We start from the raw sequence: 16427 nt of genomic DNA on the forward strand, positions 1-16427 counted from the left end.
AGTTCTTCCTCATCGTTTACTTGTTGGGCCTTTTTATTTTATTTATTTATAATTATTGAAGAAATTTGAAATTAGAATTGACTTTTATGAAAGCTTCTAATTAAAAACTTTCATCTAATTGAGCAGTCGCAACAGAATATTTTTTTTGTGTGGTGGTAAAAAAAAAAAAAACATGCTTTTATTTGTTGTCCGGAAAGAGGACGACTAAAGATTTATTACGGGCGAGCCACGGCAATTGCACCAATCAAGAACAGAAGATGACGTGGTAGTCAATATAAGTTAATTAAACTTTGATGATATGTAATTTTTAAATGAGTCGATAATTTTAAATTTTTTAATCAATTAAATATTAATTTTAAGCTTTAGGGACTTGATTGTAAATCAAATTCTCTCGAGTGATGGAATAAAGCGCCAGAAGTGACGAGCATCGATGGTCGAAGCTTGGCTCTAGTTGATAGGCTAGCAGTAAGCTTGGCTAAAGCGAAGCACTTACCAAGCGCGAAGGAAAGGGCCTTCGCCACTTGAGCCATATGCGGAAAAGAAAAGAGGGCGGCCCCTCTTCTTCTCATCTATTTTGATCTCAAAGATCAAACCAAAAGTGTTATAGCAAGTTCAAACTCGAGACTAAAAATATATTTTCACGTGAAAAGTAAACTCTATGGATCTAATTGATATAATTAATTTTGTTTAATGAATATGAATATCAAATTTGTGAAATTAAATAATTAATTAAAGGTAAGAGAATAAACTAAAATTATTTCCATTTACTATTTTGGTACATTATTTAATTAATTAATTAAAATAAATAAATATTTTACATTAACAATGGAAATTAAATAACTTAATCTAATAAAAAATTATGTAAGTATTGATTCTTAAAAATATTAATAATAAATAATTTAAGCAATAATAAAACTAATTACAATTTATTAATTTTTAACAATATGCTAACATCAATAGTTAATTAAACTTAATTAATAAGATTTAATTAATTAATTAATTAGATTATATTTTTACCATTTTCTATTACATAAAATAATTTTAAAATTCTGATAATAATATTTTCGACTCTAAATTGGATGAACACAAATAAACAAAGATACTACAATCAAAATTTGGTTGTAAATTAGGTCAAATTACAAGTTCTGAAGTTCTTCCGGAAACAATTTGAAGTTCGAAAATTCAAATGAAATGATTAAAAATCCATGGAAAAAGTGATGTAGTTTATATAATTGATTGCATCCTAATTCCCAGGAGAAGCAGAACAACCGGTGGAAAGCTATGCAACGTGGAAGTATGGCGGATGCCGCAAACTTGATCGACTGGTACGTCAGCTGAATAATCTACCACAACTCACCTCTCGAATATCTTCTTGATTTCTCCCGAGAAAAGAAAATTTGAATTCTCAACGGTGCCAATGTTCGTCCGCTTGCTGTTCTATCAACCCTTCTGTGTATGTTCTATTCTCCCTCCATTTCATGCTGTTATTGTTCATTTTCGGATTCTTTTGGATTGAATTGTTTATTTTTCGTTGCGTTCCTCGTGAATCTTTGATGCGTTTATGCCTTTTATTTGTTCTTATCATCCAAAGACATAGGAGAGATTGTATCTTCTATTGTTTGTAGAATTGAAGAACAAGTGTAGAAGAAATGGATAGCATTCACTTGGAGGTAGGATAAATTGCTAGCGCTGTAGAAATAGGTTCTTAGTGCTGTAAACACTAAATTCAGTTAACATATTTGAAGAATTTGTGTTAGATTAGCATCTTGCTGAAGCTAAATTCCTTGTCTTTGGCTGGTGCCTCTTCTTGTTCTTACTAATGTTGTCAACTGTATAGGAGAGATTTTACTCGACACTGCTGAAGTTTCCTTATGCTTTGTTTTTTGATTGATTTTTTTTTTCCATTTTTTGAACTTGTAGTCTTCCTCAACCACAAGGAAGTTACTTGGAAACATCATGGGAGGCAAGCGAGCTTCTATTCCCTTAGAAATTTTTAATATCTAATAGTATCCAATAAATGACTTGATCATTTATTTTGTCCTAAACAATAATAGATATTGTTCAACCTAGAGGACAAAGTGGGCGATTTCTTAGGAAGGGAAGATGGTTGGCATCTCTTTATTACTTCTCGAGGAATTTCCAAACAACACGTAAATTTTCAGTTAGTTCCTCATCGATCAGTGTAGAAAAACCTCACCAAAACTTGCTGAGGGACAAGAAGCTCGTTCCTGATTCTGATCCTCCTAGCATGAAAGATGTTGATCTCTTATATAATTTTCTTGATCAAAGGTCAGTTTACATAACTTTATTGGTTTCTTAATATTTTCGAATGAACAACTATTCTTTTGTAACGTTACATCATTGACATCACATTTTCCTTTGATTTGTGCTATCATGCATCCTGCAGTTCCAACCTTGTAGTATTGACAGGAGCTGGAATTAGTACAGAATGTGGAATTCCTGATTACAGAAGGTTCTATCTTCCCTTCCTTTCTCATACCTATATTCCACCTTTATTTGTTCTTCATCTGTATTTGTTTTAACATTGAGATGATTACGAACATCAAACGTAGAGAGGTTAGATTTGTATACAAATTCTGCCAAGTTCACTTTGATTTAGAGAGTTAGCCGAACTCTCAAGTCTCATGTTTGTTCATACACAGTTTTGGTGCGTAGAACGAAAAATTTCATGCATGGTATATTACAGTCTAGAGATTGTATACTGTCCTACCCTATATGGTTTGAAGTTTTCCAATTGATCCAAGCAAACCTTTTTATGTTTTTAAATTTGATTACTATTTGTTTTCCCTCCATTCAGAACATCAATACCCACTTACTACTTATCCAATGAGAAAAGTCTCTCTAGTTTTGAGCACCCTTTATGACTCTAAATACTGGCGAGTAAGTTCAAGCGTACACGTGCATGCGTGTTCTGTTTTAGTCAAACTAAAATTTTGTATACATAGATTATCAATATCCAATATTATATTTGCTGTCTTCAAAACTTCTGTTAATTTAGTTCTGCCTTCTTAAACTAACCTTACCTTGATTTGAAGACCTCAGTTTGTTACTTTGTTGATGACACACTTTCTATTATTTGACTTAACACGTTTTGGTCATACTTTGATTATGTAACCTTTCATTTTCTTTAATACGCCCACACTTATCTTTCTTAATGCAAAAGTTTCTCTATGCGGCAGCCCGAATGGAGCTTATAGTTCTGGTTTCAAACCAATTACACATCAGGTGATCTGAAGGCATGTGTGGTACCTTCTTTCTGCACTGTTATGATGATATTGCTTGGACATTTTGAAACAAAAGTATTGATAATAGCACAGCACGTACTTTATCTGCATTTTTAAATAAAAGAATCAATGTTGCAATGGAAGCGATTGTTAATTTTGGAAGTAACCATACTGAATAGTGGGTATTTATAACCTTAGTTTATGTTTGATGCTGATAATATATATTTCTACTTAAAAAACTCAGCTGGTTTGCTATTCAATTCTTTACTTTCTTTATTATTATTTTTATAAGAACTGAGACTATTTTGAAGAAAGAAGCCATAAAAATGTGGGAGATGAAAAGAGGCTGTTCTGATATGTTCAATGTCATAACTATAAAAAAGTTTGGAAAGAGAACACTGAATGGAAGCAAAGAGATAATGAATTGAATCTCATAACTCCTCTAGGCTAGAATAACTCTCTTTGGAGTTTGGAGACTATCTGATTTCTCCCCAACTAAATCCTCCAAAACGTAGCCATAACATTTGCCCCTTAACTAACTTGCCTTTTGAATTGGGATCCATAAATTAGCTGAATGGTAGCCTCATCAATTCTATTCGAGCAACACCAACGGATGCCAAAGATCTCAAATAATCTAGCCCAAGTGTCCTGGGCAAGGGCACAGTGAAGAAAGAGATGTGCATCCTATTTCAACCCTTCCTTCCAAGTAACACACCAGCTGGGAGATAAGCAAAGGCGCAGATTATTGGTGTTCAACTTTCCTTGGATGCACACCCAAAGAAAAACTCTCACCTACTTAGGCACAGGCTTTCCTTTACTTTTTAAACAACCTTCCTAATCTCAAATGTGAACGACACTTCTGAATTTCTCGAAGGAGATTCTCTCCTCTTTCAATTGGTTGATGACCCTTCCAAGTGATCCTAATGTCTCCTTCGCTACACACTATCTGACCACCCTTTCTCAAAAGATAAAACAGTTCTCTGGATGCATTTGTTTGGCTTTTTTTTGGGCTTTATGATCGAGCAAAACGAAAGGATTTCCAATGATAAGGAAAGATCTTTTGATAATGTTTTTGAATATGTTAGCTTCTTAACATTATCTTGGTGTAAACATTTTTATCCTTTCAATTCTTATAGCTTTTATACACTTTTGTTCATTTGGGGATTTTAGTGCTAGTCCTTTGGCTTGTGAATCTCTCTTCTTTTGTATATTTCATAAATAATGAAATTTATTTCTCATAATTTATTTTTTTTAGGTTTTACTACGTGGTTGTGATTTTGAGAGTGTTTCTAAAATGAAAGTGTTCAAACAAAGAAATAAATTATGAACAGCCTAGTTTTTGAAACTTGAAAATGGAAACAAAAACTTTATTTGATGGGGCCTTAGTTTTTATAGAATTTAATTGATATACTCGGCACTTAGCAAGAAAAACTTGGCAAGTGCACTGTATATTAGCTTGAAAAGGATCCTTACCAACCTTGAATCACTCCAGAAAGCCGTGATCCAAACTTTTAGGTATGATTATTAGCTTGCTTAAAAATCAGCCACCACCTTGAAAAAGGAGAAAACTGAATAGGATTGCCTTCTGATGGCCTTCTAGTAGCTAGATACTTCTAGGCTTAACTTTAATCGTGCATTAATGATAAAATAGTCAAAGAAAGGCATCCCCGAAAGCAATTCCACCTATCTGTCTGGCCTTTCTTCTTTGCACCAGTCAGTTGAGATTCTAATCCATTTTCATATGAGCTTTCTAATTCTTTTTGTTCCAATTATCGACCATTTCGTTATCAACTAGCATCTAATCAATTATTTATTCACTCACAAATACAAGGTGAAGAGTTATAGTAGATCGTATATGTGAGTAATCAAGCAGCGAAATATCACCCATATTGTTTTGTTTTGGGAGACAATTAGATGATGAGGATACATTTTAAAGAAAGTCATCTTTGAGCATCCTCATTTATTTTAGTCTATAACTAATCATGAGAAGAGTTTTAGTTTGGAGTTATGATAAAGTTCACCATATTTCAACATTTGTTATGCTTTCATAAGTTTAAAGGTTGGATTTTCTTGGAAGCAGGAGTTTGTTCGTTCAATCCGGAGTCGTCGTCGATATTGGGCAAGGAGTTATGCAGGGTGGAGACGATTTACAGCTGCACAGCCTGGCCCTGCACATTTATCTCTAGCATCTCTTGAAAAAGTAGGCCGAATTAATTTACTGATCACACAAAACGTTGATAGGTAATGAGAAAGCAACCACTCTTCACACGATGAGCTCTGGTTGTATGTTGAAGAAGTTTTGTGGGACTGAAAGTTTTACTCTTATTCCAGGTTGCACCATCGTGCTGGTAGTAATCCACTTGAATTACATGGAACTGTGTATTCAGTAATATGTTTAGATTGCGGCTTTTCCATTTGTAGGAATTCATTTCAGGATCAAGTGAAAGCTCTCAACCCAAAGGTTTTTGTTGTTGTTTTATTTGTTGTTCTTGGAGACAGCTGATTTACTTTTATTTCCAACTCGTAAGTATGGAATTAAATGTATGCGAACCGATTTAGATATTTCTGCAAATATATTTTGCTACAGTGGGCAGAAGCAATTGAAAGTTTGCATGATGGAGGCTCAGGGTCAGACAAAAGCTTTGGTATGAAGCAAAGGCCAGATGGTGATATTGAAATTGATGAGAAGTTCTGGGAGCAGGACTTTTGTATTCCTACCTGCCAAGAGTGCAATGGAGTGCTCAAGCCTGATGTAAGATCATTTCTTTCATTAACTAAATGAGTGCGCACTATAAGCATCTGAACTATTTATTGTGGTTTTGAGGATCAAGGAAACTCAGTTGACAGTATTGGACAATATGTTGTGTTCGTGGGTAGTTACTGATTATGCGGCCAGAGATGTTGTGGAGTAATGATTACTAGGACTTAGTTATCTTCTAGAGATAGCTTGGTGGATGGAGCCTCTCATCCACCCCGGATTAGTGGGAGTGGGTCATGAATATAATGCAAGGAGGGAGACCATCATGAGTCAGCCTAGTGGTCAATAAAGACGGTAAATAATAGAGGGCTTAGAGGGAATGAGTTTGAGCGATGGTATCTACTTAACTAGGATTTATTATCATGCGAATTTCCTTGGCAACCAAATGTAATAGGGTCAAGGGTTGGCTCGTGAGAATAGTTGAAGCGTACGCAAGCTATATAAGTAAATGGTTGAAGACATGTCATTTTATTGGAAACTGGAACTTTAAATGAACTTCAAGGTATCAATCTCATCGTAGCAGTGTGATACTATGGCCAGTTCTCTCTTCTACACTTCTTGATGTAATGACTGGAGGAGAAAAAGAAAAAAGAAAAAGAAAAAAAGAAAATTATCTTTCATACTAAATTCACTGGAATGTGGTGTCAACTGTTATGAGTTTATGGCCTGGTTAAGTGTTTTGGTGTGACAAATATTTCTCATCTGTCAATGTCCCTTGATTATTGTTTCATGGAGAACTATTTATTTGCTGTTCTTGCTTATTAAGATTTTCTTTACGATAATACATTGTTTGCTTGCTTATATAAGTGCATAGATTTGAACAGTGAAACTTTTATTTTTATAATTTCATATTATTCAATTACTTGCTAACGTTTTGTGTTCATTTTTTTCCCGATTAACTTGAAGGTCGTATTCTTTGGCGATAATGTTCCGAAGGATAGAGCTAATAAGGCGATGGAAGCTGCTAGAAATTGTGATGCTTTACTCATATTAGGGTCATCTGTAATGACCATGTCTGCTTTTCGGCTTGTGAGGTGCTCTCTTTGCTTCTCTATCTTGAAAATTTTGATAACCGTTTGATTTTTGTTTTTAGTTGTTTATTTTTCTACCAATTTTTTTAATCATAGTTTTCACTTTCTTAGAGAAAGATTTTAAATTCTTACTCAAATTCCAAATTAAAAAACAACTTATTAATGTATATAGCTTTCCTTTGTTTTTGAAAACATGGGTAAAAAATAATAACATAACAAAACAACTCACAGCTAAAAGTAATATTTATAAGCTTAATTTTCAAAAATCAAAAGTAATATTTATAAGCTTAATTTTCAAAAATCAAATGATTATCAAACACTCATTGAAAATTTTGAATACTAGGAGTAAGATCCAAAATTGAGACTAAAACACTCATTATGGGAATGAAATTGTAACTTTTAAAACCATCGACCCGAATTGAAACCTTGTCTATAGCATAGGGACAAATTCATAATTTAACCATCAAACTAATATCTAAACTTGCACGTAAGCAAGAATGTTTAGAATACATTAAAAAACTAAATGGTCGTAATCCTTTGGATCTAGACAATTTTAGGGGAGATTCATCATGTTTTGTGTAAAGAGAGTCTCTAACTTGTGGTATGGAATCTCGCAGAGCGGCTCACGAGGCAGGTTCTGCTACAGGAATTGTAAATGTTGGTGTTACAAGAGCTGATGACTTTGTATCACTGAAAATAAATGCTAGGTTGGGTGAGGTACAATTCTCCCGCCCTCTCTTTTTCTCTGAAAAATGCATCTCTCTGTGCTTGTATTCCTTCATTGTTTGGCCATTTGTTACAGATCATGCCTAGAGTGCTTCAAATGGGGTCCCTTCGCATTCCTGCCCTTCAATGATATCACTTCAGGTCTCTGTTTCAATTACAACTTCGTAGTTATCAGTAGAGAATCTATGATCTATTTTGCCAAATTACTTTTGGGAAATGGATATCTTGATTGTTGTATTATTAATAGCACAAGATCGCTGAGCTGGTCACAGATTTAGATCATCTTCTTCTCAATTTACTTAAATAAATCTCAATATTTCCATTGTATGTAAAATTTACTAAATTTATCAATATATATATTCGATTTGGTTTAGGCTTTTCCAATTCTTCTTCTTCTCCATGTTATTGTGTTTCACTTCATTTTTTTTCTTTGACATTTCAGCTATGGATACATATTTTCTCTCGGATTCTTGTGTTTTTTTTTGTTTGTTTTTAATCTTTCCATTTAGATACTAACACAATATATTTATTTGTTTTTTCAGCTCATTATTGTAGAAGGAGAAATAAGTATATTTCTTCAACTTTTTACCATTTAAATTTTAATCCTCTATGTTTCCAACTCATGCTACAGAAGTTTAAAAGATGACAAAGCATCAAATGCATGTTTAGTTAATCCCAAAACTATCACTTGGTTACCTCGTGAGTCCATTTTAAATTAAGTTTAGCTTAACTTGAGGAAACCATATTTGCTTATGAAATTTAGTTTTTGAGAATTTATGGATTTTAGATCAAGAAATTTCTTCTATTGTGATGCATAGGATCATTTGCCCATAGGACAGTATAGGAGTTGGAACATGCTGACATTAGTTTTCAATGAAATTAAGCAAGTTAGAATTCATGAACTAGAAATGAAACATAGTTTGTTCACCTTTGTTATGCTTTCTTAGGAGATTCTTCTTGTTATCCTATCATTATATCTACTGCTTTGAGAGTCGGTAGAATAAGAAAAATTGCTTAGTCTTGTAAGTATGCCTGAAATTGGTCTCGTAGTGACAATAAAGGTAATAAGCCTATCTATTGTCTTGCATAAGATTTTAATGGAGAACACCTTTAGTCCACCAGCTGAGTACCAAAGGAGATTGAATCCATCAATGAAGTGGTAAAGTCCGAGGTATTGAAACTTAAAGAGTGATCTCCCCTTTGAGTGTTCCTCGGTTTCTACTTGGATGCTTTGTCTTTGTTGTTTTTCCTATATTGTTTTTGTTATTACCTTCATTCTTGTAATCATGTCAATTTCTTCTATGAAGTTCTTTGTTTTTATCCATTCCATTATGAGCTAAATCCTACCTTAAGGAATGAGATAGCATATATTTCTCCTCTTTATCACCAATTTTTCTTGAGCTTATTCTTCTTTTACAAAATTTAGACTCATAAATGTTAGTTTACCTTGTTTAGGCATTTGTTTAGGCATAAGACACGCATATAGGATCTAAGAGTTCTATGCAAATTGTTATTAGAAACGTAGTTCCGTTTTTTCATTAAGTATCATCGACATCCTTCAATATTCTATTGATTACCTTTGGTTGCCTTAATGAGCACTTTTTATAACTTCGAATTTTGTTAATAGACATTGCGATCGATATTTGTGAATAATGTACTGGGGATTTTGTGTTAGGTTTAATGCTCTAATCAATGCTATATCCTAGCTAGTTGGCTATTGACTAGAAAATTAGTTTCATTAGTTTTTATCACGGATTTTGTTCAGGTAATTTTAAGTTCTAACTTATTTATTATCAATTTGTTATCATAGTAATTGTTATATGCAATTTATATTTTTATTTTTGTGATGCATAATTTCTCTTAAACTAATTGTTTTTATTATTTTTGAATTTGAGGATCTATTCTTGTGTCGGGTAACTAATCATTTATTTGTTTGGATGATTATGACCTAATTTGTGTTTGTTTGTGAACTTTTGATATATATTTTTATGTACGGTATATAAATAAAAGTTCTTTTAAAATAATATTTTTTAACAACCCGACAATTCAACTCGAAAATAGAGGGTTAGATTGGATTGTGAAACAATTTCAAGCTGGGTTGGGTCCCCAATCCAACCAACCCGAACTTTTGGGTTGGTTCAAAAAATTCCCTCAACCCAACCTAACCGGACTCATGTACACCCCTAATCAAAGTATCCTTGCCTATCCAGTCGATGAGCCAATTGTCAGTTCAATCCACCTAGGAATCTTGTTATTGTTTTCTCTTAGTTTTCATCCATGCATGCTCTATTCATAAGAGTCTCCATTTATTTGTAATAATCTTTTACACTTTTGGATCCGTGTGGAAAAGTATAGAGTTTTTGCTTGAGTACTATTTTAGAAATGTACTTTTTTTTTCATTAATGTCTTCAATTCCTCCAACCGTACAATTGGTTTTTCATAATTTTTCATCCACTCTGTTTCAAAGATATCCATCGTATAATTGCATAATCACAAAACTTAGCCGCCACGACAAGCTTCAACTTTCTTTTTTTCACGAAAATTGTTGCAATTAAAAACATGTTCAATTTTACTCTCATATTGCAAATACTCCTTCGGACCTCCCAGTTAAAAGGGTGGCATTGTCATCTTCTTTATTTTCAACTCTTTCATTCAAGATAACTCCCCATTGTATAAAGGATCACCTAAAAATATTTCAATTTGGTTCCATCTATCAAAGTAATAATGACTTCGCTCAAACATGTACTTGTCTAACTTGTACTTTTCTCCACATCGTGTGTCTAACTAAGCCACTCGGGCCATAATGTAGGATTAGGTTGTACTTAGTTTGTTGTTTACGTTTTTCAAAGTCTATCATTTAACCATGTGCTACAAGACTCCTGTACAATTGACGACGACATCACAAATAAAGACCATAACATAAGATAATTATATTTAATTTCTTAGACCTAAGGTTAGTACAGGGCGTTGTCAATTTTAATATTTACTTTCTTTTATTTAATATTTCGTTTATGTTTCTTTAAAGACATTTTTGAAACACCATAACATTGTTTTATGAAAATGTTTTAAATGTTTATTTCTGCATAAAAGATTACGTTAAGCAGAAATCTAAGGTCTCTTACATTAATTCTCCTCAAAGGTCTCTTACATTAATTCTCCTCAACTTTCTTCGCAAGTTATTATTTCTTAAATTTGATCTACAACACAAATCGCTCCATAAATTGAATCTTCTAAAAATTAAGTTAAGTATAAAGCAAGCCTATTGACTCGACAATAATGATAAATTCTTTTAAAGTGGGGAAGAACATAGTCTCAACAGAAGAAGAGAGTGCATACAATGTGATGCTTGTTCCATTAGCTTTGATGCTCAAGTTATCCACGAGAATTTTGAGTGTAATACGATCTCCCAGTTGAGAACCCTTCAAAGTTTCTTACCTTTCTCCATGTAAATTAGGTTAAAGATGAATCATACCATGGTACTACGAGCCCACCATGCACCCCTCTTGTGAGACCAATCAAGGGGTTGGTCTTAGTGTCACGATAAGTTTAACCACAGAGTCGACCTCAACCTCATAGGCACCCAAATTCTTCTCTTATCCTTCGCCTCATAGTCTAATTTTTTTGGATTAGTTCAAGAAGTTGTCTCGAACGTATAATAAGTGAAAATGCTAGTGAGGCTAAAATTAGGACGTTGGTATAGCCGGGTCCGGTGGTATAGAAAAATGAAGTTCATAAACTCAAGCTTAGGTTTGATCGGTGAATCAATAATAAGTAAAAATCCACGTGTAATACGGGTGGTAGTTTTGAAAAATCTATACTCTTCCCAAACGAAATTGGGATTCACAAACTTTTTTCTGATTACAAGTAAATCGCTAGAAGAAATAATTTATGATTTTTGGATACGACTTATATGAAATTTTGTAAGTAAGCGTTCGTTCTTCGTTCAATATTGTATAAATAAAGCTTTGCTGATTAATACAATATTAAAAACATCAATCGATTCATCAATAAAACTTATAATCTGGACGGTTGAAATGAATCTTAAAGATTATTATTATGGGTAGATAAAGACCCTTTTTTTTTTTTTCTTTTTGAATTCATCCGATGTGGGGTGAAGAATTCTATAATTAATGTCGAAATTTTTCGACAGTTTTGTGAACGAAATATCGGTTTATTACTTTATTACAAGGTCCAAATTCAATAATTTTGTGGGTAAAAGAAGTATCCATATTTTGAAGAATGAGAGAGTGATTAAAGATGAGATAAGTGTTATTAATGTGTTAGGGACACATTAAATTCATGACTTTCATGAAAATATAAGGACATAATGGTGGAGCACATGGTGGGGTCTTTCTCAAATTAAATGGATATGGATATTTATGTATTATTTGATGTACTCTTCCATTTGTTTGGTCACCAATACAATGTGCAATAAAATGACGGGTCGAATAAAGTACAGTTTAAATATTTTTGATCGAGAGATTAGAAGTTTAAATCTAAAATTATTAAATCAAAACGAACCAAATGACCATTTATTTTTATTAAAAATAAAAAATTAAATAAACAATCCAAACCAATAAATCCAAAAAAAATTATGAGTACGTTGCGTTTGGTTCATTATTTAATAAGAATTGTTTGGATTGAGAAAATTTACCGTGAATAATTGGGTTGAGTCTATAAAATGTCTCGAGATCCAACCCAACTCACGAACACTCCTATAAATTTATAGAATCTGCAGTATAGTACATGCCATCGAAATTGTTCACAATTTCATAATTTTGATGGGTTTATGATCGTCCAAAAATCTAGAAAGAAGAAACGTGATTCTAACTTTAAAATGGATCATTATCCGAGCAACTAAACTTTTACGAAGAACAAGCTAGAAGGTTCAACAAAACTCACATTCAAAACAACTTTAGGAAGCTTATGTCCTTGTTTAGTAGAGAAATATCGTTTTCCATGGTGAGGGAGGGAAAGGTTAATATTAAATGCAATACCTATCGTGAAAAGAGATGGCTATTGAGGGCGGGTTTGGTTCGAGCAAATTTGAGCCTATAACTCAATTCAACCGACATTTACGATCTATTTGATAACATTTTTGTTTTTCTTCGTTCTTATTTGTTTTTATAATTTTATAAAAATTATATAAATATAAGTTGATGGTTCGATTTTCATATAAAGATTTTATCTACTTTTAGTTCATAATCATTTATTTATTTATTCTTTAATTAGTCGAAAAAAATAATTTTTAATTATATTTTAATTTTATTAAAAACAAAAGTTTGAATAGTCTTGAACGATTGGAACGAACCGACCATCCAAGAGTATATTATTGGAAGGGAAAAAAAGGATAAATTCTATCACATATCTATATTTATACAAGCAAGATATTAGTCTATAATCAAGGGTCAAATATGATACATACCGTAATTCGTAATGGAAGGTTGGGTATCCTCAACACCCCTGTAAGCTGTGCGTCGGATTTGAACGAACGTGAAGCATGAATCTGAAAAAATTCGAAGAGGGGTCAAGAAACACTATTGGTGAAGATGTCAGCAGCTTGAAGATGGGAGGGTACGTACTCTGTGCAAAGTTTGCCAGTGACAACAAATTCTCGAAGGAAACGATAATCTAATTCAACATGTTTGGCTTGCTTGCTCAAAAAATAGCACTTACTATTTCATGCTTACTGTTTTTAGAGAGTTATCATACTAACACAAGCCCAACCACAACCTTTCCTCGTCGTGGCCACATCCCGTACTAAAGTAAAGTTTAGAAGCTTTTACACTCGTGTCTAATTGTTTACAGGGTAGGCATCTTTTCCGGGCAAGAAATGTGTGGACTTGTTAAGTTTGTCAAAGATCACCCTATCGTCATATCACCATACATTATTTTCAGAGTTTTTTTTAAGGTCCATGGATATATTTTCCTATTTTCATTCTCGAACATTCAGAGGTGGCAACAACTCGGTCGTCCTTGGGTCTAATCCATCAAGCATTTCTCATATAACTTTGTCTTGTTGTCTTATCAGTAATTTTCTAACCTTGTGTGATATCTCCCCAGAAAACTTGTGTGATATCTCCCCTTTGCTTTGTCAAACACCACCATTACACTCGATGAGACTATTATATTTCTCACATTTGGGAAGCCTAAAGCACTCTTTTTCGTGTTCATATCAACATTTTGATTTTATACTTACGTATTTCGTAGTGACAAAATTTTCCTTCGGCACTGCCATTCTCGATATCTATAAGCTGCTTATAAGATATTACTATACACCAAGCATTACTTATTAGTGGTCTAATCGGGCTGAATGTAAGATTATATAAATATCTTTAATTGATTGAATTATACGAAACACCACTAAAATCGAACCCGAATATAATTTAGGCGAACACTTTTAATAGCAAGTGGTTTGAAAATCTTGTGTTTGGTTTGGTCTTTTGGATTGGAATTTTTGTACACACAACACTAAAATTGAGGAGAAAGAAAGGGAAATTTTGGGTCCACCATCAATCCATAATGGCAGACATACTCACATGTTCTTCCATTTATTACACGTAAATACAAACATAAAAAATCCTCAAACTCTTTCTGGTTTTTATGTTATCGACCTCATGTCGGAATTTGTCCACTTTATTCTTAAAGGACAATACCGAACCAATAAGATTGGTCGTAGGGTTATGTCATGTTTTGAGATCGATAAGAGGAAGAGTAATCATTTAGAGGCTCAGACAATGACGGACTATATAGAAATAATTAGTACTCCAATAGACTATGATATTTGAACGAAACAACTTGAATTTTTTTTATACTATGTATTAAGGTGAATAGCTGTAGGAACACTCGTATGGCTCGAGGATTTGATCGATCACATAAAGGTTGAGTTGTGTCACATTATTTTTTTATTTGTTTGTAGGCTGACATTTTTTTAGTCGGGTCAACCTAATTCACTCGAAAATAAATTTTAGACGTCACTTTCTACCAGTTTTATGGATGTATTAGTGGAAAAGAATAATAATAAGAAGAAGAAATATTAAATGATAAAAATATTGTAAAGTGATGAATATTTTAAATAAGGAAATTATTTAGTTTTTAAAAAAATTTAAAAACATTTTTAATATGTGATTCCAAAAAAGATTCTCAGTCAATTTCAACTGTCTTTTCCCACTTAGACGGCTGAAATTTTGGGAACAGAAAATTAAATTTTTTTAAAAATTAAAAATTAGTAATTAGAAAAAAGGTCGGTCGGTCAATATATTACTAAAATAAATAAATAAAAAATCCACTAATATCCTCCAAAATCTTTACCTTTTTTAAAAAAGCAAATTGCCATATTATGCCTTTCATGATATAATAATTTTTAATTTCAATTTACGATAAGATTATTACATTGTAACGGCCTAAGCCCACTGTTAGTAGATATTATCCTCTTTGGACTTTCTCTTTCGGACTTATCCTCAAGGTTTTTAAAACGCGTTTGACAGGGAAAGGTTTCCACACTCTTATAAAGAATGTTTCGTTCTCCTCTCCTGAAATTCTCACACTAAGCCTAAAGAGGATAATATCTGCTAGCAGTGAGCTTGGGCCGTTACAGATGGTATCAGAGTCAGACACCGGACGATGAGTCAGCGATGAGAATGTTCCCCGAAAGAGGTGGATTTGGTATGAGTCCCATATCGATTGGAGAAAAGAACGAGTGTCAGCAAGTACAATGGGCTCAAAGGGGAGTGGATTGTAAGAATCCCATATTGGATGGGGAGGAGAACTAAATACTCCTTACAAGGGTGTGGTAACCTTTCCCTAAAAGACGAATTTTTAAAACATTGAAGATAAACTCGAAAATGAAAGTCCAAAAAAGATAATATCTATGGGCGGTGGATGAAAAATATGTTAATGGTAGAAAAATAAATAAAATATTGGGACAAATTCTGACACGTACACGTTCCATTCTTATTAAACAAATAATATAATATTTAGAGGTCCGAAAATGGGGAGTGCGACCTCTCATCCATCATTTCGGTGCAATTTAATATTATTACATTTTCATTTATTTTATTTTATTTTATTTTGAACAGAAGAATGTTGATCCTAAACAAACAAATAATATATTTTGTATTTAATTTGTACTATGATTATATATTTTATTTTCATAATATAAGTTAATAACTTCCCAACTAAATACTTAAATATAATTTAACTTCTTGGTTAATATTGTTGTAATGCCATCCAAATGAGTAATAAGTAATTAAAAAAAGAATGACAGATGTGTTTGTAGCGTCGTACGTTGCTCGGAAGTGGCTCGTGTAGAGGGTAGGCGGCGAAAGACCTTCGTCCCATTCCTCATCGAGACTCAGAGGAGGTGAGAGTTGATTTAAGGCAGCTTGCTCACCGAGAAAGGAAGAAGGGACTTGAATTGTCGCAAGGGAGAAAGCACTAGAGGTTTAAGACCAAAATCCACGCTCGTTGGAAGAACTCGAGCTCTAGATCCATAGGCGTTTGATGATCGGTTTTGGACGGAAACAAACCAAACGTACGTTCATGGGGTTTTGGAGAGCTTCTACGGTCAAATTTGTTCCCTACCCTTCATGGTTTAACCCCATTTCAATTGCTATAAGTTCCCATGGGGACGATCTACTAATTGACGAAGAAAACAATTGAAGCTAC

General features: G+C 33.1%; 1 protein-coding gene across 3 annotated transcripts; it reads left to right on the forward strand.

Moving 5' to 3' along the window:
• Positions 1 to 1110: 1110 nt before the first annotated feature.
• LOC111451775 (NAD-dependent protein deacylase SRT2) lies at positions 1111 to 8546 on the forward strand. 3 transcript variants are annotated; one of them, XM_023092319.1, is made up of 12 exons: positions 1111 to 1453; positions 1592 to 1670; positions 1921 to 1963; positions 2055 to 2289; positions 2408 to 2473; positions 3201 to 3246; positions 5326 to 5486; positions 5577 to 5706; positions 5833 to 5997; positions 6910 to 7037; positions 7652 to 7751; positions 7837 to 8137. In XM_023092319.1, exons 2-12 carry the CDS (start codon positions 1650 to 1652, stop codon positions 7888 to 7890), a joined length of 1149 nt encoding a protein of 382 aa, XP_022948087.1. In that variant the 5' UTR covers positions 1111 to 1453; positions 1592 to 1649; the 3' UTR covers positions 7891 to 8137. The 3 variants fall into 3 exon arrangements, with proteins under 3 accessions (XP_022948087.1, XP_022948086.1, XP_022948085.1); XM_023092318.1 differs by lacking the exon at positions 1592 to 1670 and adding an exon at positions 8303 to 8546 and having other exon boundaries at positions 1112 to 1453; positions 7837 to 7901; XM_023092317.1 differs by lacking the exon at positions 1592 to 1670 and having other exon boundaries at positions 1112 to 1453; positions 7837 to 8133.
• Positions 8547 to 16427: the final 7881 nt, after the last annotated feature.

The sequence above is a fragment of the Cucurbita moschata genome, unplaced genomic scaffold, assembly GCF_002738365.1.
Source record: "Cucurbita moschata cultivar Rifu unplaced genomic scaffold, Cmos_1.0 Cmo_Scf00013, whole genome shotgun sequence".
NCBI lineage: Eukaryota > Viridiplantae > Streptophyta > Magnoliopsida > Cucurbitales > Cucurbitaceae > Cucurbita > Cucurbita moschata.